At 53.8% G+C, this 19,753-nt stretch overlaps 1 protein-coding gene across 1 annotated transcript; it reads right to left on the bottom strand.

Annotated features, from left to right (window-relative positions):
• Window positions 1–423: 423 nt before the first annotated feature.
• Window positions 424–19,285, bottom strand: LOC141989890 (integrin alpha-X-like). The gene is made up of 24 exons (XM_074956813.1): window positions 19,144–19,285; window positions 18,563–18,693; window positions 18,159–18,304; window positions 17,622–17,775; window positions 15,867–16,017; window positions 13,762–13,910; window positions 11,955–12,095; window positions 11,449–11,655; window positions 11,185–11,315; window positions 8,579–8,736; window positions 8,253–8,407; window positions 7,955–8,086; window positions 7,266–7,339; window positions 6,906–7,047; window positions 6,390–6,503; window positions 5,761–5,840; window positions 5,519–5,602; window positions 5,162–5,240; window positions 4,812–4,919; window positions 4,486–4,569; window positions 4,226–4,339; window positions 3,931–4,023; window positions 3,643–3,753; window positions 424–777 (listed from the first exon to the last, which is right to left on the bottom strand). The coding sequence occupies exons 1-24, from the start codon at window positions 19,217–19,219 to the stop codon at window positions 631–633; spliced, it is 2,961 nt and encodes a 986-aa protein (XP_074812914.1). The 5' UTR covers window positions 19,220–19,285; the 3' UTR covers window positions 424–630.
• Window positions 19,286–19,753: the final 468 nt, after the last annotated feature.

Raw genomic sequence — 19,753 nt, 5'->3', positions numbered from 1 at the left:
GCAAGCCAGCCCTGAGTGTCAGTGTGTAACTGCAGCCTGCCAACCACACCTGGGTTACACGCTGGCTCTCACCAGCCTGGGTTATACAGCAGGGTGACCCCAACACATACCCAGTCTTAGATTTTCTCCCAGAAATCTATGTCCTGTACTGCCCAGCCCTCTCCTGGACACTACAAATTATATTAAGTCCATTATACCTGTAAGATTATTCCTGTGCACACAATTTACCACCCCAAAAGAGAGTTACCCAGACACTTCAATTCAAACACACTAGACTAGATAAAACAATAAAACAAGTTTATTAACTACAATGAGAGATTTTAAGTGAATCCAACTAATGAGGAATAAAAGTCAGAAATGGTTACAAAGAAAATAAAGATGAAATGTTTACTAGTGCCTAACTTAAACTATATCCTCTTCAAGCAAAGTTTCTCACCACACGCTTTCAGCTGCCTTCCAGATCAAACTGTGAACATCAGACCCTCTTCCTCAGCATCCAGTGAATACTTCCTTTCTCTCTTCAGGTGTAGTGAATGCCATGGGCAGGAAAGGAGGTGTTGTCCCTCCTTTTTATAGTTTCAGTCCCACTCTTGAAAAACATTTCCAGCTGCGGACTAGGACACACAGAGTTTATGTGGAAGCTGGCTCTTCCTCACACCTTTGAGCTTCCTTTGTTTCCCTTCTTCTTGAAGACGATTTACTGATTAAATGCAAATTCAGGGAGGCACATTCCTTTCTCAAGACCACACCTGGTTGCCATCTTCTGCGTGAGCAAGGCTGTGGAGTTGGGAACACGGGTCAGTAATATCATACAGGGAAATCTTATAAAACTTTACATACAGTGTTGAGACACATATCTTATCAGGACAATCAACAACTTGTGAGTTTTTGAATTATACCTCACAAGGCACACTTTGTACAAAGATTATTAGAATAGTACGTAGGGTGTGAATACAGGAACGTATTTGGTCCCAGCCTCATTACTACATGTGGCAGGGAGTTCCTCAGGCTAAACCTGCAGGACAGAGACATTTATTTTTTCCTTTTCAATCAGTTTTAAAAGTGATTTCATTTCCTTGTGTGGTGTGGAAGCTTGGACAGCACAGCCCCTTTCACTCCCACAAACACACACACACAGTATTGAGAGATTGTTTGAAGTGACCTGAGACTTCAGACAAGGCAGGCGAATGACTTTGAAAGCTTGGTTTTATTGGAAGTAACCCAGTAGCACCTCAAGGCCCCAACTGAGATCAGGGCCCCCGTTGTGCTGAGCGCAGCTCAGATGCCGGCCGAGGATGGGCCACCGTTGTGCCAAGCGCCGCTCTGATGCTGGCCAAAAGCAGGCCTCCTGCCCTAACCCACTAGACCCCACTCCCTTCCACAGCTCCTGGGATAGAATCCAGGAGTCCTGGCTCCCAGCCCTGCCAGGGACGCTCTGGGTGGGAGGTTTCAAGTTCAGCAAGGGGCATCAGGATATGGATCTGGAGCGTCCCACATAGTGTTGCCTCCTGCATGATTTTTAATTGGCCTGGCCACTTTTTGTCCTGCCTTGCCTGTTGCCAGTGAAAAAATTTATCATATGAGGGTTTGATGTCCCTCTGCCGGAAGTGAGTATGGACAGCCACCCGTGCAGTGAATTTGTACCTACCATGCAAGACATGTGGCTGGGAGCGCAGCTGGCCCTACTCAGCCTGCCAAACCATGGCAGCTCCTCTCAGTGCCAGCTTCACTCACAGCTCACCAACAGGGAGGGGTAGGAGCAGGGTGGGAGAGGCACAGTCTCCTGGGAGGGGATGCTGGGGGGAAGGCTCCCTCCCGGGCTGTAGCTCCTGTGAGGCGCCGGGTGTGGGGGCTCACGATGGGCAAGGCAAGGGCTCCCTGAGTTACGTGGCAGAAAGAACAGCTGTGGTCACAGCTGTGGGGAAAAGGGCCAGAGCCTCACCCCTGTTCACCACTGAACATCTCTTCTATTCCCCAAAGGGAAGCGCCGTTCATCCTTTATGCATTTGTTAGTATCTCACCAGGGCAGGAGAATGCCGCTCTGAGGATCTGTCATTCCCTAAGAGAGCATAGGAAAACCTATATAGAGGTTTGGGGGGTTGGGGGGTCATTTTTGTTGCCTGCTTACTCCACGTTTTAGCTTGGGACAATGAGATTTTTAGTGGTAATTGTCAGCAAACATCAGTTTCACCGCGCACCCCCCCCAAACCAAGGGAAAAGGTTTCCGTCGATCACAATCAAAACATGCAGCTAGACAAAGAAAGAAAACTGTTCCTGGAGAACTTTCTAGTGTCCCACCTTATTGTCGAGAAAACTTGTGGCCGTGTGGGTGTCACTAGGGGTTCCTTTCAGGATAATTACATTGTACAATTTGACATGTGATGTTGACAATTTGTGTTTTTAAATGTTATAAATAGGCTTGGCAGAATTCTTTTTTAAAATAATTTCCATGGACAGTCCTGTTTATTTCTGAGCAAATTTTTTTTTATTTTTATTCATTTAAATTTTCAGTTGTGGAAAATTACTGGAGGCAGGAGGGAATCAAACCCAAATTCTGTAAAGACAACAAATGTTGATTTTAAAAGGTCACATTTTATAACTATTCAAACACAAATTATTAACATCCTGTGTCAAAATATACAAAGTAAATAGCCTTAAATCAAACTCCGATATGTTCTCAAGTGGAAATTTTTGATTATTCTTGATAGAAATATATTGTCAGCAGTTTGCCTGTGTGTGATGAATTCAACATTTACAAATAAAAATCCAGTCCTTTCAAGCATCGATATAAAGCTTTACCTTTCTGAATCTCAACCTCTACTGACATTAAATAACAGTCTGACCGTCACATATGGCCTGACCCCCGACACACACAAATTCCCACAACCAGGATCATTTAAATTGATAAAAATGGGGGTGGGAAGCTTAAACCCACAATTTTCCACATCAAAATGTAAATCAATAGAATTCTAAAAAAAATGCCTGTGAACGTATCCTCAGTGTGCGCCACTAAAATGATAAAAAGGTTTATAGAATTCTGCCCAGCCTAATTTGAGTAACAATTAGCTCGAGTTGGCACTCGGACCTCTTTTGTTGGTTGGGGATGGGCAGTGGCCGGTCTTTCTATGTCTTGGAGGTGGCAAACATAAGGGGGCGGGGGTGGATCTGGAGCAACCCAGAGGGAGGCAAAGCCTGGGGGGGTGTCAACATTGGCAACTCGTACCTGTGGGGGAAGGGGGACAAGGAGGGGGGCAGAGTGAGGGTGCCCAGCTTCAGCAATTAAAATTTGGGGGTTCTGTGACCCGTCTAGGGGAGCGCATGGGGGGGTATTGTTTTGGGGCATCGGAAGCAGGGGGGGTTGCCAGTGGTTGCAATCTGGGTCAGGCGAGGCCCCTCGCCCTCCACAGCGTCCTCCATCATCTGCTTGTACTGGTGCTTGAAGCCGAACTGGAAGGAGGCAGCCGGGGGGACATGGTGAGAGCCAGACAGACAAAGGCCCATGGTCGAGGAGGAGGAGGGACAGGCTGTGGGAACCTCTGAAGGAAAGACCCTTGCCCCTTCTCCACCAGCTGGGAGAACCACAGGCCCCACCCCCAGGGTGATGGGCGGTGGGGGAAGGGGTCCAAGCCCTGCCCCCCTCACCTTGTAGAGGGCTGCAGTGATGAGAGCCAGCAGGATCAGGCCCCCCACGCTGCTGCCCACGATGATGGGCTGGTAGTTATAGACCTCGGAGCGCTCCACCAACGTCTGCACCTGGGGGAGAAGAGGTGTGAGATGGGGACCCAGGAGTCCTGGCACCATCACCCACCCCTGCTCTAAATCCCCAGACCTCACTTCCTCCCAGAGCAGGGACAGGACCCAGGAGTCCTGGCTCCCAGCTCTAACCACTACCCGATGCTCTCTCTATCCCAGGCGCAGTCACTCTGGTACCTGGCGCTGGACGAATCCCTCCTTCTGGGTGTATTTCTTCTCCTCGTATTCAATCCGGGCCTCGCTCACCAGACTCACTTTCTGCTGCTGAGTCTGGAACAGAGAAATTCACCGTCCCTGACCAGAAATGGCACAAACCAGCCCGGAGCATCATCCCAGGGGGACCCAGAGCAATTTACAGGCTGTTCACATCGGAGCAATCCCTTGCCCGGCACTGAGATGCAGCCAGCTCTGGGGCTGTTCACACTGGGGGGATCCCTTGCCCGGTGCTGAGAGGCAGAGGCAGCTTTCGTACCTGGGAGACCCACTGGAAGCTGACGTTCCCCTTGATCATAAACTCCAGCGGTTGCCGCATTTCCAGGGAGGCGATTCTGCACCGGATCTTCTTACAGGTGGCCACGGAGCAGTCCTGGGGGCGGAAGGATATCGCTGGGTGAGGCAGGGGGTGCAGGGGCTCAGCATGGCCATGAGGGTCTGGGTCTATCTATAGCACTTGCTGTCTGAGCTAGTGCAGAGGGAGAAGAGCAACTGGGATCTGCACTGGTCCATACTCACCAGCAGGGGGCGCTCGCTCATCTGCTTCACAAAGTCCTTCGAACCCGGCATTTCAGCCTCACTGGTGCACTGAGCCAGCTCGGGCTGGGGAGGAAGAGAGACACGGCGTTAACGGGGGTGGGAATGGGACATGGGGCCTTTCCCCTCAAGGGGGCACCAGCACCAATCTGGCACCAGGGCACAGGACTGGCTGGCTCAGGGGCTGGGGAAGGCCCTGGGGAAGGTCTTTCCCCCCCAGGCAGCCTGTCCCAGCAGGGGGCGCTGTAGGGCCGAGCAGGTGTCACTGGGCCCATCTCACACACACAAGGGCAGGGAGAGGCAGGTACCTTGGAGGGGACGACCTCAGAGGCGTCCCACACCCGGACCCCGCTCAGCTCCACGGGGAACTGGAACGTGACCGAGATGGGGACGCTCCGCTGCCGCAGGTTCTTGACCTGAAAGAAACAGACTCGTTACAGGGCACTGCAGGAAGAGAACCCAGGAGCTCTGATCCCCAGCCCCCGCTCTGACCCTCAGACCCCACTCCCCTGCCAGAGCTGGGGATAGAACCCAGGAGTCCTGGCTCCCTGCTCACCCCCACCCCTCCGTGCACTAACCCACTAGATCCCATTAAACCACTTCCACTCCCTCCCTCTTGCCCCATCTCCCCCCTCGCGCTCTGTGCCGCTGGCCTCACCTCGTACCGATGTGTCACTGGCACACTTGTCCCTGCCTCCTCGACAGAGAAGTTGACGTACTTGGTCGACTCCTCGAGGCTGGGGGAGGAAAAGGACGGAAGGAAGGAGAGAGACGGGAGTGTGCTGGATGGGGCTGGAGAGTGGCGGTGGGGTGTCATGTCCAGAAGGGGGCGCTGTGCTACAGGGAAGGGCTCAGTAGGGGGCGCTCTCCCCTTGCAGTCAGCGCTGGCACCTATGACCCTGTGCGGTGCTAGGGTCACTGTGCTTCAGGGAAGAGCTCAATAGGGGGCGCTGTGCTGCAGGGAACAGGGGGCCCAGCAGGGGGCGCTCTCCCCTCTGTCTCCGCATGGACCTACCTGGTGAGGATGATGAAGATGCCGTATTTGACCGGCAGCTCTGCCCGGTGAATCATGTGCTCGGTGATGGGGCCGCAATTGTCACTGGGGGGAGGGGAGGGCAAAGGGGAGAGATGTGAGGAGATGAAGCCAGTTAACTGTGCAGGGAGGCTGCATCACAGGCCTCTGTACCATCCTGTTGCCTGCACGGCCCATTCCCACTGCCCCCCCACCCCACCCCTGGCCCTGCACGGCCCCCTCACCTGCTGGCAGTGGCCATGATCTGCAGCCTGTCCCCCAGGTCAGCTTCAGAGGAGACAGCGAAAGTGGCGACAAAGATGGCCTGGAAAACACACCGGGGTGGGGGGGGTGAGAGAGCCAGTGGGCTCAGGGCCTGGGGAACTGCCAGAGACTGCGGGGGCGGGACAGGCACGGAGGACGGTGGGGGGCTTTTGTATGAACTTAGAACAAATGGTCCCAGAGCGGCAAATGGTGTTAACATGACCCTGTCCCTGTCCAACATTAAACAGTGTTAACCTGGTTTGGGGTCCAGAGATCTCAGCCAGCTCCATGCCATGGCAACACCCCATTCACCGTCATTTTAAAGACCCCAAATGAGGAAGGCAACAGCCCCTCCCTTTGTTTTTTTCTCCACCAGTGAAGCCTGATTTCCAGCCCCCCAAGTCTGGCCCTTGGCTTCCAGCCCCGGCAGGGCCGGACCCCAGCCCCAAAGTGATTTCAGGGCTCTATTTGCACTGATTCTCCAGGCTCCCCCGGGCACTTTCCCCAGTACATCGCTTGTCACGGGCTGGGCTGACTCCTGGGAACTGCCCCTCTCTGCTCCCAGCTGGGCTCACCCCTGGGGAGTCCACAGGCCAGGGCCCGTCCCTACCTTGGCCCCGCTCCAGAAGATGGGGTGGTTGATGTGGCAGGTGCTGTTCCTTTGAGATTGTTCCTCTGAGCCCACGGCCGAGCTGCACTTAATGGCCAGGGCCCTCCTGTTAGACTGAGCACAGGGGACCAGCCAGTGAGACAGGGGGCCACAGACCCCTGCTGAGTCCCCCATCTCCTCCCTGGAGCACAGAACCCGGTGCTGAGCCCCCTACCCGCTCCCTGTGGCACAGCGCCCCCTGCTGATCCCCTGACCACTCCCTGCAGCACAGCGCCCGCTGCTGAGCCCCCTGCCCTCTCCTTGCATCACGACACCGCCTGCCAAGCCCTCACCCACTCCCTGCAGCACAACGCTCCAAACTGAGTTCCCAGCCCACTCCCTCCTGCACGGTGCCCCCTGCGGAGACCCCCACCTGCTCCCTGCAGAGCAGCATCCCCTGCCAAGTCCCCTGCCCACTCTCTGCAGCACGGCTCCCCGCTGCAGAGCCTGCCCCTCATGCCTGGTGCGTTGGGGTACCTGGAGCAGCAGGACCCGGCGGTAGGACAGCGCGGCCGGGTAGAAGAACCGCACCGTGGTGCTGTAGGAATTCTCCCCGCGGTTCTCGATGGAGACGGTGATGTTGAGTTCAGGGCTGATGCCCACCACCAGGGTGCTCAAGCTAAGGGGGAGACAAAGGGGTGAGCTTCCTCAGGGCAGTGCCCTGGCTGCTTTGTGAACTTCCTCTAGCAGTGCCCAGCCAGGGACCCCAGTGCTGCAATCTTCGCCACAGCAGTGCCCCCCACCCAGGATCCATCAGCACTGGAAATCCAAACTGTGATCAAGCTGGACGGGTCCCCCCATGGCGGGTGTTTTTGTGGGGAGGATTCGGTAACTTACCCAGAGAAATTGAAGGAGACTCCTAACTGGTCATCGCAGCGGCCATCCATGCCACAGTCCTTCTGAAATGGGAGCTGGGGGGAGGCCAGGAGGGCAGGGGTCAATGGGGAGAGGGCTGCAGCACCATCTGCCAGAGCAACACTGCAGGGACGCAGGGGCCCTCCAGTTACCCCAGCACCTCCCAGTCCCCTGCACAGGGGACAGCTGAACCCATCATCTGCCCTGCCCTTGCCACCCACCCACTCACCCAAACCCCTCCTCCCCCTTCCCCTCCCGGCTCTGGCCAGAAAAAGTACCACAGTTCTAGGGGTGCCAGGGCAGGGGGCCTGCCTGGCTCGTGGGGGGATGGGGAACAGAGCATGGGGCCTTTCCCCTCTAAGGGGCCCTGGCCAAAATAAGTTTTGAAAAATTTTCAGCAAAAATCATGTTTTAGCCAAAATATTTTGGTTTTTGGACAGAAATTTTGGAAACTTTGAGGAGAAGTTGGAATGTTCCCACCCAGCGGAGACAGGTCCGTAGCCAAGGCAAACTCGGCCTCGTCTCTGTCGCCCTCCAGTGCCTGCACTCTGTAAGGGGTTTAGGAAGCTGCTGCTGGCTCTGAACTTTGCAGTCTCTCACTTTGGAATGCCAACGTCACTGGTTCGATCCCTGCAGCAGACCCACCGCGGGGCCCGGCTCTGGCACCTTACCAAGCCTGCAGACACCAGTGCAGAGTCCTCGCTCAGGATGGGTCTGAGGCAGCCGGCAGCAGCAATGGGATCCCCCGTCAGGGTGTAGTTGAGACGCAGGGTGATGGGGGTCAGGGTGTCCTCTGGGCAGAGCTGGGGAGACAGAGAGACATGTCGGGCCCCTGAAGGGTAATGGGGGGCTGGGCGCTGGGTGGGACCCGGAGAGAGGTTTGTTCTCTGGATGATTTGGGAGCGAGGGGCAGAGTTGGAGGGGCAGACACAGTGGAAGGGGAAGAAATTAGGACTCCCCCACACTCACAGGAAACGTTATCCGGTACGTCTCACATCTCATCTCGATGCTGAGCCTCAGCTCCCTGCTCAGGACAGGGCTGGTGAAGTCGAAGGTGACTCGGATATTAGTCCTCTCGGGGTCCAGAGCCAGGCTGTACTGGATGGTGCTGGAGATCCTGTCACCTACGGGGGAGGGGAAATGAGGGACAGAGAGAGTCAGAGTGGGAACCTAAAGGGGAAATGGGACACGGGGCCTTTCCCCTCTATGGGGCACTAGCTCCAGTCCATCTCCAGGGCAGGGAACTGGCTGGCTCAGAGTGCAAGGGAACGGGGGGTCAGGGGGTATGGCCTGACCTAGGCTGTCCATGGTGCTCTTAGTGATGGTGAAGCAGACCTCTGCCCTGCTGGCCTCTGTGTTGAGCTGCTCCTGCCCCTGGCAGTCGAAGGCCGAGGTGGGGATTGTTGGGGGCTGGAAGCTGATGGAGACCCTGACTCTGAGCACCGGCCGGGACCTGCCATGGGGGGAACAGAACCATCACCCAGCTGCTCTCTGCAATGGGGCCAGGACCCCTCCCTCCCCTGAGCCTCCCACCCAGCCTGGAGGTGCTCACAGCACCCCATGGAGACAAGTTATGGATATAGAGCTCTGCTAGAGGAGATGCTGGGGGGAAGAGAAGGGAGCAGCCAAGCAGGGGCAGCAGGTTTGTATAATTTTTGGTGGTGCCCAGAACAGGTCCAAGTCCTGTCCTCCCCCACCCCCCACCCTGCCACACACACATACCTGCCTAAGGCTCTGGAAGGGAGTTTGGGTGCTGGGTGTGGGCTCTGGGCTGGGGCAGAGCGTATGGGTTCAGGAGGGGGTGCCAGTTCTGGGAGGGAGTTTGGGAGTAGGAGGGGGTTTGGGGTGCCACACAGCCCCTTGCCACCGCACTCTCCGGACACGTGATGTCCAGCACCCTCACACACAAATCCACAGTGCCCTGAACACCACCACCCCTGCACCAGCACTCCCCTGCCCTCAGCCCCACCTCAGCCACCGCAGCCAAGAGGAGCAAGGGCGGGGGAGGAACTGGGGAGGCGTTTGGGGGCAGCGGTGGAACTCGGACCCAAACTTTGGTGGAGCCGGGCCCCCAGGCCCAGAATATTCCTGGAGCTCGAGCACCACAGGCTCATGCAACTCGCCGGCCCTGCAGCAAAGTGATCATTGTGCCTTTCTCCAGTACAAAGACACACACACACACACACTCTCTCTCTCTCTCTCTCTCTCTCTGTATTGCTACTGTGTGCATCCTTGTCTACACTACAGATAACTGAGCTTAATGAAGCGTGGCAGATTACTGGTTCTCATTCTCAAAATGTTGCCTCAAAGCCTCCCTGTTTCGAATAGCCCTCATTGTGCCCCTCCAATAGCCATGGTTTCTGGCTGCTCAAAATCAGCCCCCAGGTGATCTGGCTCAGCACTCCACCCCAGGAAAGCTTTTCACCCTTAGCCCCACAGGCAGCTCTGACCATTGGAATGTTTTCCTCACTAAGATCTAACCTTCCCTATAGGCATCGCCAGCCTGCTTTTAATGTGCCAAAGGCACATTCCACAGTCATTCTGCACCTACTCTGTCTGTTGTTGAAGAGCTCCTTGCTGCGGTCCAGGTTTCCCATTTAAGGCTCCATGAGCCATGGGAGTAAGGGATACGCTGGGTCTAGGATCACGATGGGCATTTCAACATCCCCCACTGGAATCTTTTGGTCTGGAAAGAAAGTCCCTGCTTGCAGCTTTCTGTGCAGGCTGGTGCTCCTGAAGATGCGCACATCATGCACCTTCCCAGACCACCCCACATTGATGTCAGCAAAACACCCACAGTGATCTACAGGTGCCTGAAATAACATGGAGAAGTGCCCCTTTCTGTTGATGTACTCCATCACAAGATGGTTCAGGGCCAAAATTGGAATATGCGTTCCATCTATTACCCTGCCGCAGTTAGGGAATCCCATTTCTACAAAGCCATTCACTATTTCACGTACATTGCCAAGAGTCGTGGTCCTTCATAGCAAGATTCAGTTAATGGCCCTGCATACTTGCATTAACGCAGCCCCTGCAATCGACTTCACGACTTCAAACTGATTCACAACCAACTGGTAGCAGTCCAGGGTCACCAGCTTCCACACTGTAATTGCCACGCACTTCTCCACTGAGAGGGCAGCTCTCACTTTGGTGTCCTTGCACTGCAGGGCTGGGGTGAGCTCCGTACACAGTCCTAGGAAGGTGGTTTTCTGCCTCCGAAAGTTCTGCACCCACGGCTCGTCATCTCAGAGCTGCATAACAGTGTGATCCCACCACTCAGTGCTTGTTTCCCAAGCTCAAAAGTGACAGTCCACTGTGTTCAGCTGCTCCATGAATGCCAAAAGTAATCTGTGTTGTTTCTTTCCATGGCACAGAGCAGGTCAGGCATCTCTAGTTCCTGTTCAGATTGGGAGCTCATGATATACTGCATGACCATCCACGATTTGTTCGCAATAGTTATCACAACAGTACAGATCAGTGCAGGATCCATCTTTTCAGACGGAGATGGCAGGCTCACAGTAAACAAGAACCATTGAAAAATGCCACAGAATGCAGTCAAAAGCCCATAGACTGCTGTGATGGAAAGAACTGCATCATGGGACATTGATTCCATACCCATGATGCACTGTGATCCACTCCACCATCACACAACACCGAGCTGTGGAATGTGGCGAGTCGCACACTGAGATAGGTACCCGCAGTGCACTGCTCTCACTCTCAGTGCGACTGCACCAAGTGTGGGTGCGCTCTGCTGACACGAGGACCGCAGTGTGGACATGGAATAGCGATGAAATTGTTACACTTTCAGATCGTTGGAATAATTTATATCAAAAATATGCTTTAGTGTGGACAAGGCCTGAGATTGTCGTTTGGAGCAGTGCAACGACACAGAGTTATTTACCTCAGCAGCAGGACCTGCCCTTGTGCCCCCACCGCGATGTCCGGCAGTCCATCCCCTGTCAGATCTGTCCCACCACTGACGGCCTGGCCAAAGTAGTGCAGCCTGCTGGGAAACTGTGACCCCTCGATGCGCTGTAGGGCAGAGAGAGCAATAAGGGATGCAGAAGGGGTGAATACACTGTATAATGGGCACTAAGGGGCTGTGGGCTCCATGGTGTCCCTTCAGGGCTGTGTACTGACCCCTCCCCACAGGAGCTGGGCTCACCTGTCTGTACTGGGGACTGAGACCTCCCTTTTCCCCATGGAAGATGTACAAGGCCCCATGATTGTCATTCTCCATGGGAGCCCCAATGGCCACATCCGTGTGTCCGTCCCCGCTGATGTCCCCGATTTCAGACATGCTGGCCCCGAAGCGCCCAGACACTTCCCCCGTCTGCCCATGTAGTATCTTGTTGCAGAACATCGTCGTCCCCTGCAGGCCCAATCCAAAAAGACACATGGAGAAAGGATCAGCACTTGCTGTCATCAGAGAGTGATCCCTAGCAAGCTCCTTTTCCTCTCTCTGCAGCACAGTGTGCCCCGCCCCCAGCTCTGGGGCACTGGGGCCAGAACTGACTGGGAGGGACGAGCGCCCCCTACTGAGCCTCTACCCCACTTCCTGGAGCACCATGCCCACCACTGCAATACTAATTGTCACAGCATCACGGCAGTCCAGGCAAACAAGAACCCCAGGCCACCCATCTTCCCCAGTGCTGCGCTCCTCTTTCTTACCAGCAAGTCGATCGGGCAGATATAGACCCGTCCTCCATTCAGGGGTGTATGGTACATGGGGGCTCCAATTAGAACTAGGTCCGTGTTCCCATCTCTGTTGAGGTCCACAGTGCACAGTGTACACCCGAAATATGAGCCAATCTGGAGAGGCAGATAAGCCAACCCCTCAATTTAGTCAACTCCTCCTTCTTCTCCTACTGGGACTCTTCCCACCCTCTGGGGATAAGGATTCAGTCCCAATGTCCACTCCATCTTTAGCCTCACCCTCCCAAAGTGCAGCCGGTGGGGCTATCTCTGTAAGTGTTCTTGAACAGACAGGCAGCTAGATCTTGAAGGGATGGGGATGCTGAATGCTAACTGTGGTGCAATTCTTTTTAGAGGCTGGGCTATCACAAGTCAAGTCCATCACTGACTGAGCCACTGTTGTAAGTTTTGTTTAGGTGGCACGAATAGGCAATTGGAGCTTAGAGAAATTCACTTTGTTAGTGTAGTGTGATCTTTTTCAGACACTGTTAATATCACTAGTAATGTTATTTCCTTGCCTGAGTCTCTCTAGCTTAGATCCACAAAGATACGTATGTGCTTAACCCCCCGGACTTAACTGCCTCTGTGAGCCGCAAAACCTCTGCCTGGCTACTGCTGACCCCTATAGGTGCCTAAACTGACTCGGTGCCTACGTTTTTGCAGCAGAAGCTCCTTTGTTGCTGTCTCAATGGCAGGGCTTGTGCCTTACTGTCTTACTCTAAACGTGCAGGTTTCAGAGTAGCAGCCGTGTTCGTCCGTATTCACAAAAAGAAAAGGAGGACTTGTGGCACCTTAGAGACTAACAAATTTATTTGAGCATAAGCTTTCGTGAAGTGTGCTGTAGCTCACGAAAGCTTATGCTCAAATACATTTGTTAGTCTCTAAGGTGCCACAAGTCCTCCTTTTCTTTTTTCTAAACATGCAGTTGCCCGGTGCCCATTTCCCCCTCCCCCCGCCATCCCAGCATGGTCCACAAACTCGGGGAAGACAGGCGCTCCTCCATCTAACTCCTCCTCTGGTAGGTGTCATCAGAGGAGAAGGAATTGAATAGGACCCTGATGTTTCTCAGTTCAGTTCTCAGTTCAGTGCTCTAACCCCTAAGTTGTGGGATATTCTGATGTGGACTCCCTCAGTCTTCCCTGTTAATTGAGTAATTAAGTATCAGTTGGGCCACAGAACATATGCAAATCACAACCACCCTACAGCCTGAGAGAGGACAGCTACATGGTTAAATCCTTCTTCTTAATCAGGCAAAGCAGGGATTTGAACCATGGGTCACCTGTGTCCTAGGGTGAGGACTCTAACCCCCAGGCTATAAGGGAAACCTCTCTTTGTCTCCTCCAGCTGGTTTGTGAATATCTTGGCAGCTCTGAGCACGCCTATTGGATGAGACCCAACATGTGGGGTAGGTGAAGAGGGCCCCTGTCTCTCTCTCCCCTCCCCCCATTCATCGATTACAGGCAGAGGCAGGTGCCTCCATGCAGCATCACAATGCCTAAGTCCCTTGGTGGGTCTGGGCCACTGTCTGTATCCACCTTATGAGTTCCGTCTAGACTGTAAGTGAAGGTAACAGAAGTGGATTATTGGAGAGATGCTGAATGTCAGCTGTGGTGCAGTTCTCTAAACCAGTCAAGTTTATCCCTTCCTGAGGCTCTCTGACCGAATCGTTCCTGAAGGTGAAGCCAAACACAAATATTGCACGATGTCAAAAGCTTACAGGCTTCCTCCAGCGCTGTCCTTCTTTCACACCCACAATCCACATGACCTGTAACACTCCCCATACCTGCTCTCCTGACAGCTGTGATCTGGGTGTCCATTCCCCACCCTTGGTATCTTGGCTGAACAGGATGACTTTGCCGGTGCGTTGGCAGTGAGGGATCCCGACCATGTAGGTGCTCTGCCCATTGGCTGTGATGACCTGAGATGAATAGCCTCAAAGGAAAAGAGAGACATGGGGAGGTGACATGGGAAACAGCCATCCAATAGTGTGATGGGTTGGACCACCCCGTCTGGGATGCCACTTGATGTACTGGGTTTTCACTGAGCCCCTCCTGCTCCACCAGCCTGGATTCCCTCTCCCTGTTTTGCTGAATTAGGCTCTCCTGTCTCGTGCAGCACACACACACAGATAGGGCCACCCCAAGCTGCAGACACAGACTGAAGTCAGCTCTATGTGAGAGGACTCACCTGGAACTCACATACACACCCTTTTGGGCAATAAACTCGAAACAATACTGTCTTACACTGTACAGAGAGATCTGCACAGTGCAAGCTCCTAAAAATTCACCCTCTCCCTCAATGTGGAGAGAGATGTGCACAGCTTCTTTCACCCCCTCCCCCCCCAGTATGAATTGCACAAACTGGGTTGCAAATAAGTAGATTCTCACCCTAAGTGATAAACAGGCAGCACATTCTTAAGGCACAAGTTGCCTTGGCTTTCCCAGGTTTTCATACTCAGGCTAAAAATTCTTCTACCCTGGGACCATCACTTCCCACAGTTCAATCCTTGCCCCTCAGATATTTCCAGGTGTATTGTTGTAGGGAGAGTGATGTCCCCCATGATATCATTGTCCACTTTTTATATCTTCTTCCCACTCACTGGAAAGCTCTTTTTCTGTGACTTGGGACAAACAGTTCCCATTGTGTAGTGCTATCTCTGAGAGATTCGTATTGTACCCAGTTCCTGGGGTAATCCATGTGCTTATGTGAATTTCCTCAATAAGCCATTAACACTCTTTGGCCTTCTTACTGTTGTACCTGAAAGGCTGCTTGTGGGTGTTGTGAACCTCGCCACACGTTTCAGTAGCACATATGTAGCCAAACTTCATAACTTCACATAGAACGATAACACATACAATCCAATGAGATTGAGGTTTAGCAGACCAAGAGTTTTAGAATAATCCCTCACAAGACGTACTTTGTACAAAAAAAATCCTAATTACATGACAGTGGTGAATATTGGGGTGTCAGGTGTCATAAACAGTGCTACACAGAGATCCCTTTCCCAGAACGAAGAGGCAGCCACCTCTGGGGTGAGGAGCAGGGGCTGTTTAAATAGGTAAGGGGAAATCTTTGGGTTTGCTCTTGCCGAGGGAAGCATCATTCATGTCCCCAGAGGTTCTGGGTATGTTGATGAAACTCACCTTCCCACTGCTCCCGTATAGGTATATCCCACCGCACTACTCATAGGCTCTCACCACTCCCAGCTCTGTATTCCCAGCAGCTCCCCGTCCCACAGAATCATAGAAGATTAGGGTTGGAAGAGACCTCAGGAGGTCATCTAGTCCAACCCCCTGCTCAAAGCAGGACCAATACCAACTAAATCATCCCAGCCAGGGATTTGTCAAGCCGGGCCTTACAAACCTCTAAGCATGGAGATTCCACCAGCTCCCTAGGTAACCCATTCCAGTGCTTCACCACCCTCCTAGTGAAAGAGTGTTTCCTAATATCCAACCTAGACCTCCCGCACTGCAACTTGAGACCATTGCTCCTTGTTCTGTCATCTGACACCACTGAGAACAGCCGAGCTCCATCCTCTCTGGAACCCCCCTTCAGGTAGTTGAAGGCTGCTATCAAATCCCCCCTCAGTCTTCTCTTCTGCAGACTAAATAACCCCAGTCCCCTCAGCCTCTCCTCATAAGTCATATGCCCAAGCCCCCTAACCATTTTTGTTGACCTCCGCTGGACTCTTTCCAATTTGCCCACGTCCTTTCTGTAGTGGGGGGCCCAAAACTGGACGCAATACTCCAGATTTGGCCAGTGCCAAATAGATCCCTCAATCTGCTGCCAATGCTCCTACTAATGCAGCCCAATATGCTGGCCATCTCAACCTTGAAAACCCATTCTAAAGCCCCAGGGCCCCTGCGGCCCCTGCCCCAGCTCTGTTACCTTTGCAGATGAAGATCTTCTCCTTCAGCTGGCTCTGGATGCTCTGGAGGCTGTCGAAATTGTCCACCCGGAAGACGTGCTCGTTGGTGGGCTCAGAGGCGATCTCCTGGAGCTCCTGTTGGGCAGTATCACTGGAGAAGGCCTCGCCGACCTTCACGGAGTAGAGGGAGGTACAGGAGAGACCAGGGCATGGGCATCAGTCACAGCTGGCAGCCCTGGACCAACACCCACCCGCCCCGAGCCCTGCTGGGCCCTAGAGAGGCACGGCTCAGCCAGCGCCATGTGCCGCTCTGGTGAGTGGGGGGCCGCTGGAGCCTGGAGTTATGGAGCCTGCCTCATTTCAGCACCGAGTTGTGTCGGTTGAACCAGCAGCGGGGCACAGGGGTCTCCTTGCCATGGGGATTGTCAGCGCTCTGGGGCCCAGCACAACTCAATCTCCAGGGCGTAGTGAGGGGTGAGTGCGGATAATGTCTCCGGGGGACGCCTCGGGGCAAGGGGTGAAGGGCCGGGACCACCACACTAGTCCGGGTGGGTTGTGTGCAGTCGGTTCAGCGGTGGAGTCAGACACCTCCCCGTCGCTGGGCCCGACGTAAACAGCAGACAAAGGTCGAACAAGATCCAATGGCTGGAAGTGGAATTTACACCCATTCCTTTTGGAAAGAAGGTGTCAGGTTTAACCATGAGGGGAATTAACCCTTGGAGCAGCTCACCACAGGCCGTGGTGGATTCTCCATCCCTGGCAATTTTTATCTCAAGACTGGCTGGTTTTCTAAAAGATTTGCTCTGGTTCCAACAGGGATTATTGGGGTCAGTTCTCTGGCCTGTGCTACACAGCAGCTCAGACTAGATCATTGCAAAAGTCCCTTCTGGCCTGGGAATCTATGACCTGAGTTTGTTGACGTAGGACTTACGTTGACCTAACTCTGTAAGTGGCTACACTAAAATGTAGCTCCCACCCAGGAAACTCGCCCGCTACACCAGCTTCATAGCTCCACTTCCACAAGAGGCGTTGTTTTAGGTCAATGTAGTTAGGTTGATGCAGTGTCCATATAGGCACTGTGTGGCTTACATAGCCTGAGGCTCCAGCTGTTGGCCCCAGGCGGTGGGGCTTCAGCCCCACAACGCCCTGCACTGACAGTAAAATCAGTGAAAAGTCCCCGGTGAAGATGCGCACCGCCGACAGGAGAGTAATGTGGACACGAAAAAACGATTTAATTACTGCGGTGGCTGTGTGACGACTTAACTTAATTCGACTTGAGTGTATCGTGTAAACTTGCCCTTCGCCTTGCTGCTGATGCCCATTTCAATCTCTTTGGCTCAGCAGTTTAACAGAGAGAAATGTCAAGTGACTGAGATCAGTTTAGGGAGGATCAGAGCTGTTGTTTGAGTCCCAGGCGAGTGCAAAAAAGACTTTATAAGAACCGAGTGACTTTGCTGTTTAACGGGGGGGGGGGCTATATCTCAGAAACCCCTTGTTCAAATGATCCCAAATTTAGACCACTAATCTTAACCTGCATCCCCATGAGGCAAACCAAATTTTATGACATTCTGAGTCAGCATGTGTATCATAGGGCAGTCAGAAAACCCAACCTTTAACTAGAAAGCTCTGCTCAACCTGAACAGGGAGGCTCCAGCTCTCCTATAATGTCACACATTGATCCAGTTACAACCCAGGGTCAGTTCTTCTCCCTTATCTGGTGGGAACCTGGACATGGGCTCAGATCCCTACTAGTTCTCCACACAGCCACGGCTCACCCCGATGGCGTAGCGGATGATTCCAGCTCTCTCAGCCTCAGGTATGACATCTGAATAAGAAAGCGGGTCTACAGATTTCTGCCCATCTGTGATCACAATGAGAACCTTGGTGGCCTCATCCTGAGCGCCTTTCCCAGAGGTGAATAGCTCCCGCCTGGAAAAGAGGGGTGGGGAATGCATGGGAGGGTTATTGATACGTAATAACACCTAGCGCTCGTCCACTGCTTTGGCATTGCAGATCTCAAAGTCCTTTACAAGGAGGTCACCGTCATGTCCCTATTTTACTGATAGGGAAACTGAAGCATAGGGCAGGGACGTGACTTGATTAAAGTCACAACACAACAGAGGCACAGAGTTGGCAATCGAACCCCAAAGTCCTGGCTCCCAGCATCCCCACCCCACTTTAACCTACTAGTCCCCAGTCCCCTCCCACAGCTGGGGATAGAACCCAGGAGTCCTGAGTCCCTATCCCTTAGCTTGCATGTCCTTGTAGCCCATTCCCTGTGGAGTCAGCACGGGGAGGAAGGCAATACCTACACCACTTTCCGGATGGCTGTGGCCGTGTACGTCGTTCCCTGAAGCTGCTCAATCCTCGAGACAAGGTGATCGGGGTCATGACTTCTCCTGTACTCCATGAAGTCGAAGTGCAATTGAAATGTATCGGAGTACTGCATGAGGGCGAACTGCAAGGGGAGGCAGGGGAGAAGAGAGAAAAACAACCCCAGGGGTGGAGGGTAAGAAAAGCAGGCATCAGACTCAGTTAAGGGCTGAGGCAGTGGGGACGTAGTGGTTCTGTTGGAATTTTTTCCTGGTTTTGGATGCAAAATCCTTTACTGCTCCCCCTGCAGCACAGCGCCCCCTAGCGCCGCACTGGGGCATTGGGGTCAGCACTGACTGCGAGGGGCAGGGTACGTAGTCAGGGTTCAGCTTCTGCCCATTACCTGCGTGTCGGTGCTGCGGAAACGCTTCATGATCTCAGCGAGAAACGTCTTCATTTTTCCAAAGTCCACAGATGCGATGCTGCTCGAGCCGTCGACGAGGAGCGCTATGTCTGTGACATGTCTGGGGCACTCTGAGAGGGACAGGAATGAAGTACATCCTGACTCAACTCCACAAACATGGGAAACCCACCAGAAAGAGCTAGACCAGACCAATGGGTGCATCTAACCTGATATCCCGCCCCCTGCTGGCCACCCCGATCAGACCCCTCTGCCCCTCTGTCACAATACCATCCCGTCCCTGCCATGGAGGGGTCCTGAGAGTAGACCATGACATGCACTGGGATGAAAAAAATACACCCCTCCCCCTCCCAGAGCTGGGACAGAACCCAGGAGTCCTGACTCCCAGCTCCTACTGACATCCTGAATCAAACCAATGGGCCCACCTAGCCTGGTATCCCAACCCACATCAGACCCTGGGCCCCTCTAGACCCATCTCCCCTCCACCTCCCCACGGCCCTTGTACCCACCTGGGAACCCAGGGTGTAAGTCCCCCCCATACACACCCCCGTGTCACCCCTTACCTGGCTGGGTGTCCAGGATGCGCTGGAGTTGCCAGAAGCTGTGCTGCAGAGGGAAGCAGCAGTGACTGACGTACATGTTCTCCCCCAGGCCCGATGCACCACGGGGCACGAAAAGGCAGGGGGTCAGTAGGTGCCCCTCTCAACAGAGCAGTGAGGGTGGGGAAGAGAGCCTGGGGCCTGATCCCTTCTCCCCCCCCCCCCCCCCCGGGATATGCAGGGAAAGGCCCTGTCAGGGCAGGGACCCCCTTGGGGCAGACAGGATGTCAGGACCTAACTCCGAGAGGAGACAGGGGAGATGCACGGGGGCATCATCTGCTTACCACACTCCCTGCTATAGCAGTGTCCAGTCACTGTTGCCATGGCAATGTCAACCGCTTGCCATGCTCCCTGCTATGTCCATGTACAGTCACTGTCGCCATGACAGCAACCCAGTTACAACGCTTCCTGCTACCTCAGCACACAGTCACTGTCACCATGGCAACATCAGCCAGTTGCCTCCATCCCTCATAACATCACCTCACGATCACTGTAGCCAAAGGGAGGATACCTGGCTACCACCATTCCCCACTGCATCGTTGTACCACCCCTCCAGTTACAGGAATTACCAACA

The sequence above is a fragment of the Natator depressus genome, chromosome 6 (genome assembly GCF_965152275.1).
Source record: "Natator depressus isolate rNatDep1 chromosome 6, rNatDep2.hap1, whole genome shotgun sequence".
Lineage (NCBI taxonomy): Eukaryota > Metazoa > Chordata > Testudines > Cheloniidae > Natator > Natator depressus.
This window is presented reverse-complemented; position numbering and strand designations above follow the sequence as displayed.

Excerpts from the sequence above, each read along its gene's own strand:
- LOC141989890 (XM_074956813.1), bottom strand. The coding sequence starts at position 19,219 with ATGTACGTCAGTCACTGCTGCTTCCCTCTGCAGCACAGCTTCTGGCAA. Across the intron at positions 18,694-19,143 it reads CATCCTGGACACCCAGCCAG|AGTGCCCCAGACATGTCACA; the intron begins GTAAGGGGTGAC and ends TGTCCCTCTCAG. Across the intron at positions 8,087-8,252 it reads CGTACCGGATAACGTTTCCT|CTCTGCCCAGAGGACACCCT; the intron begins GTGAGTGTGGGG and ends CTGTCTCCCCAG.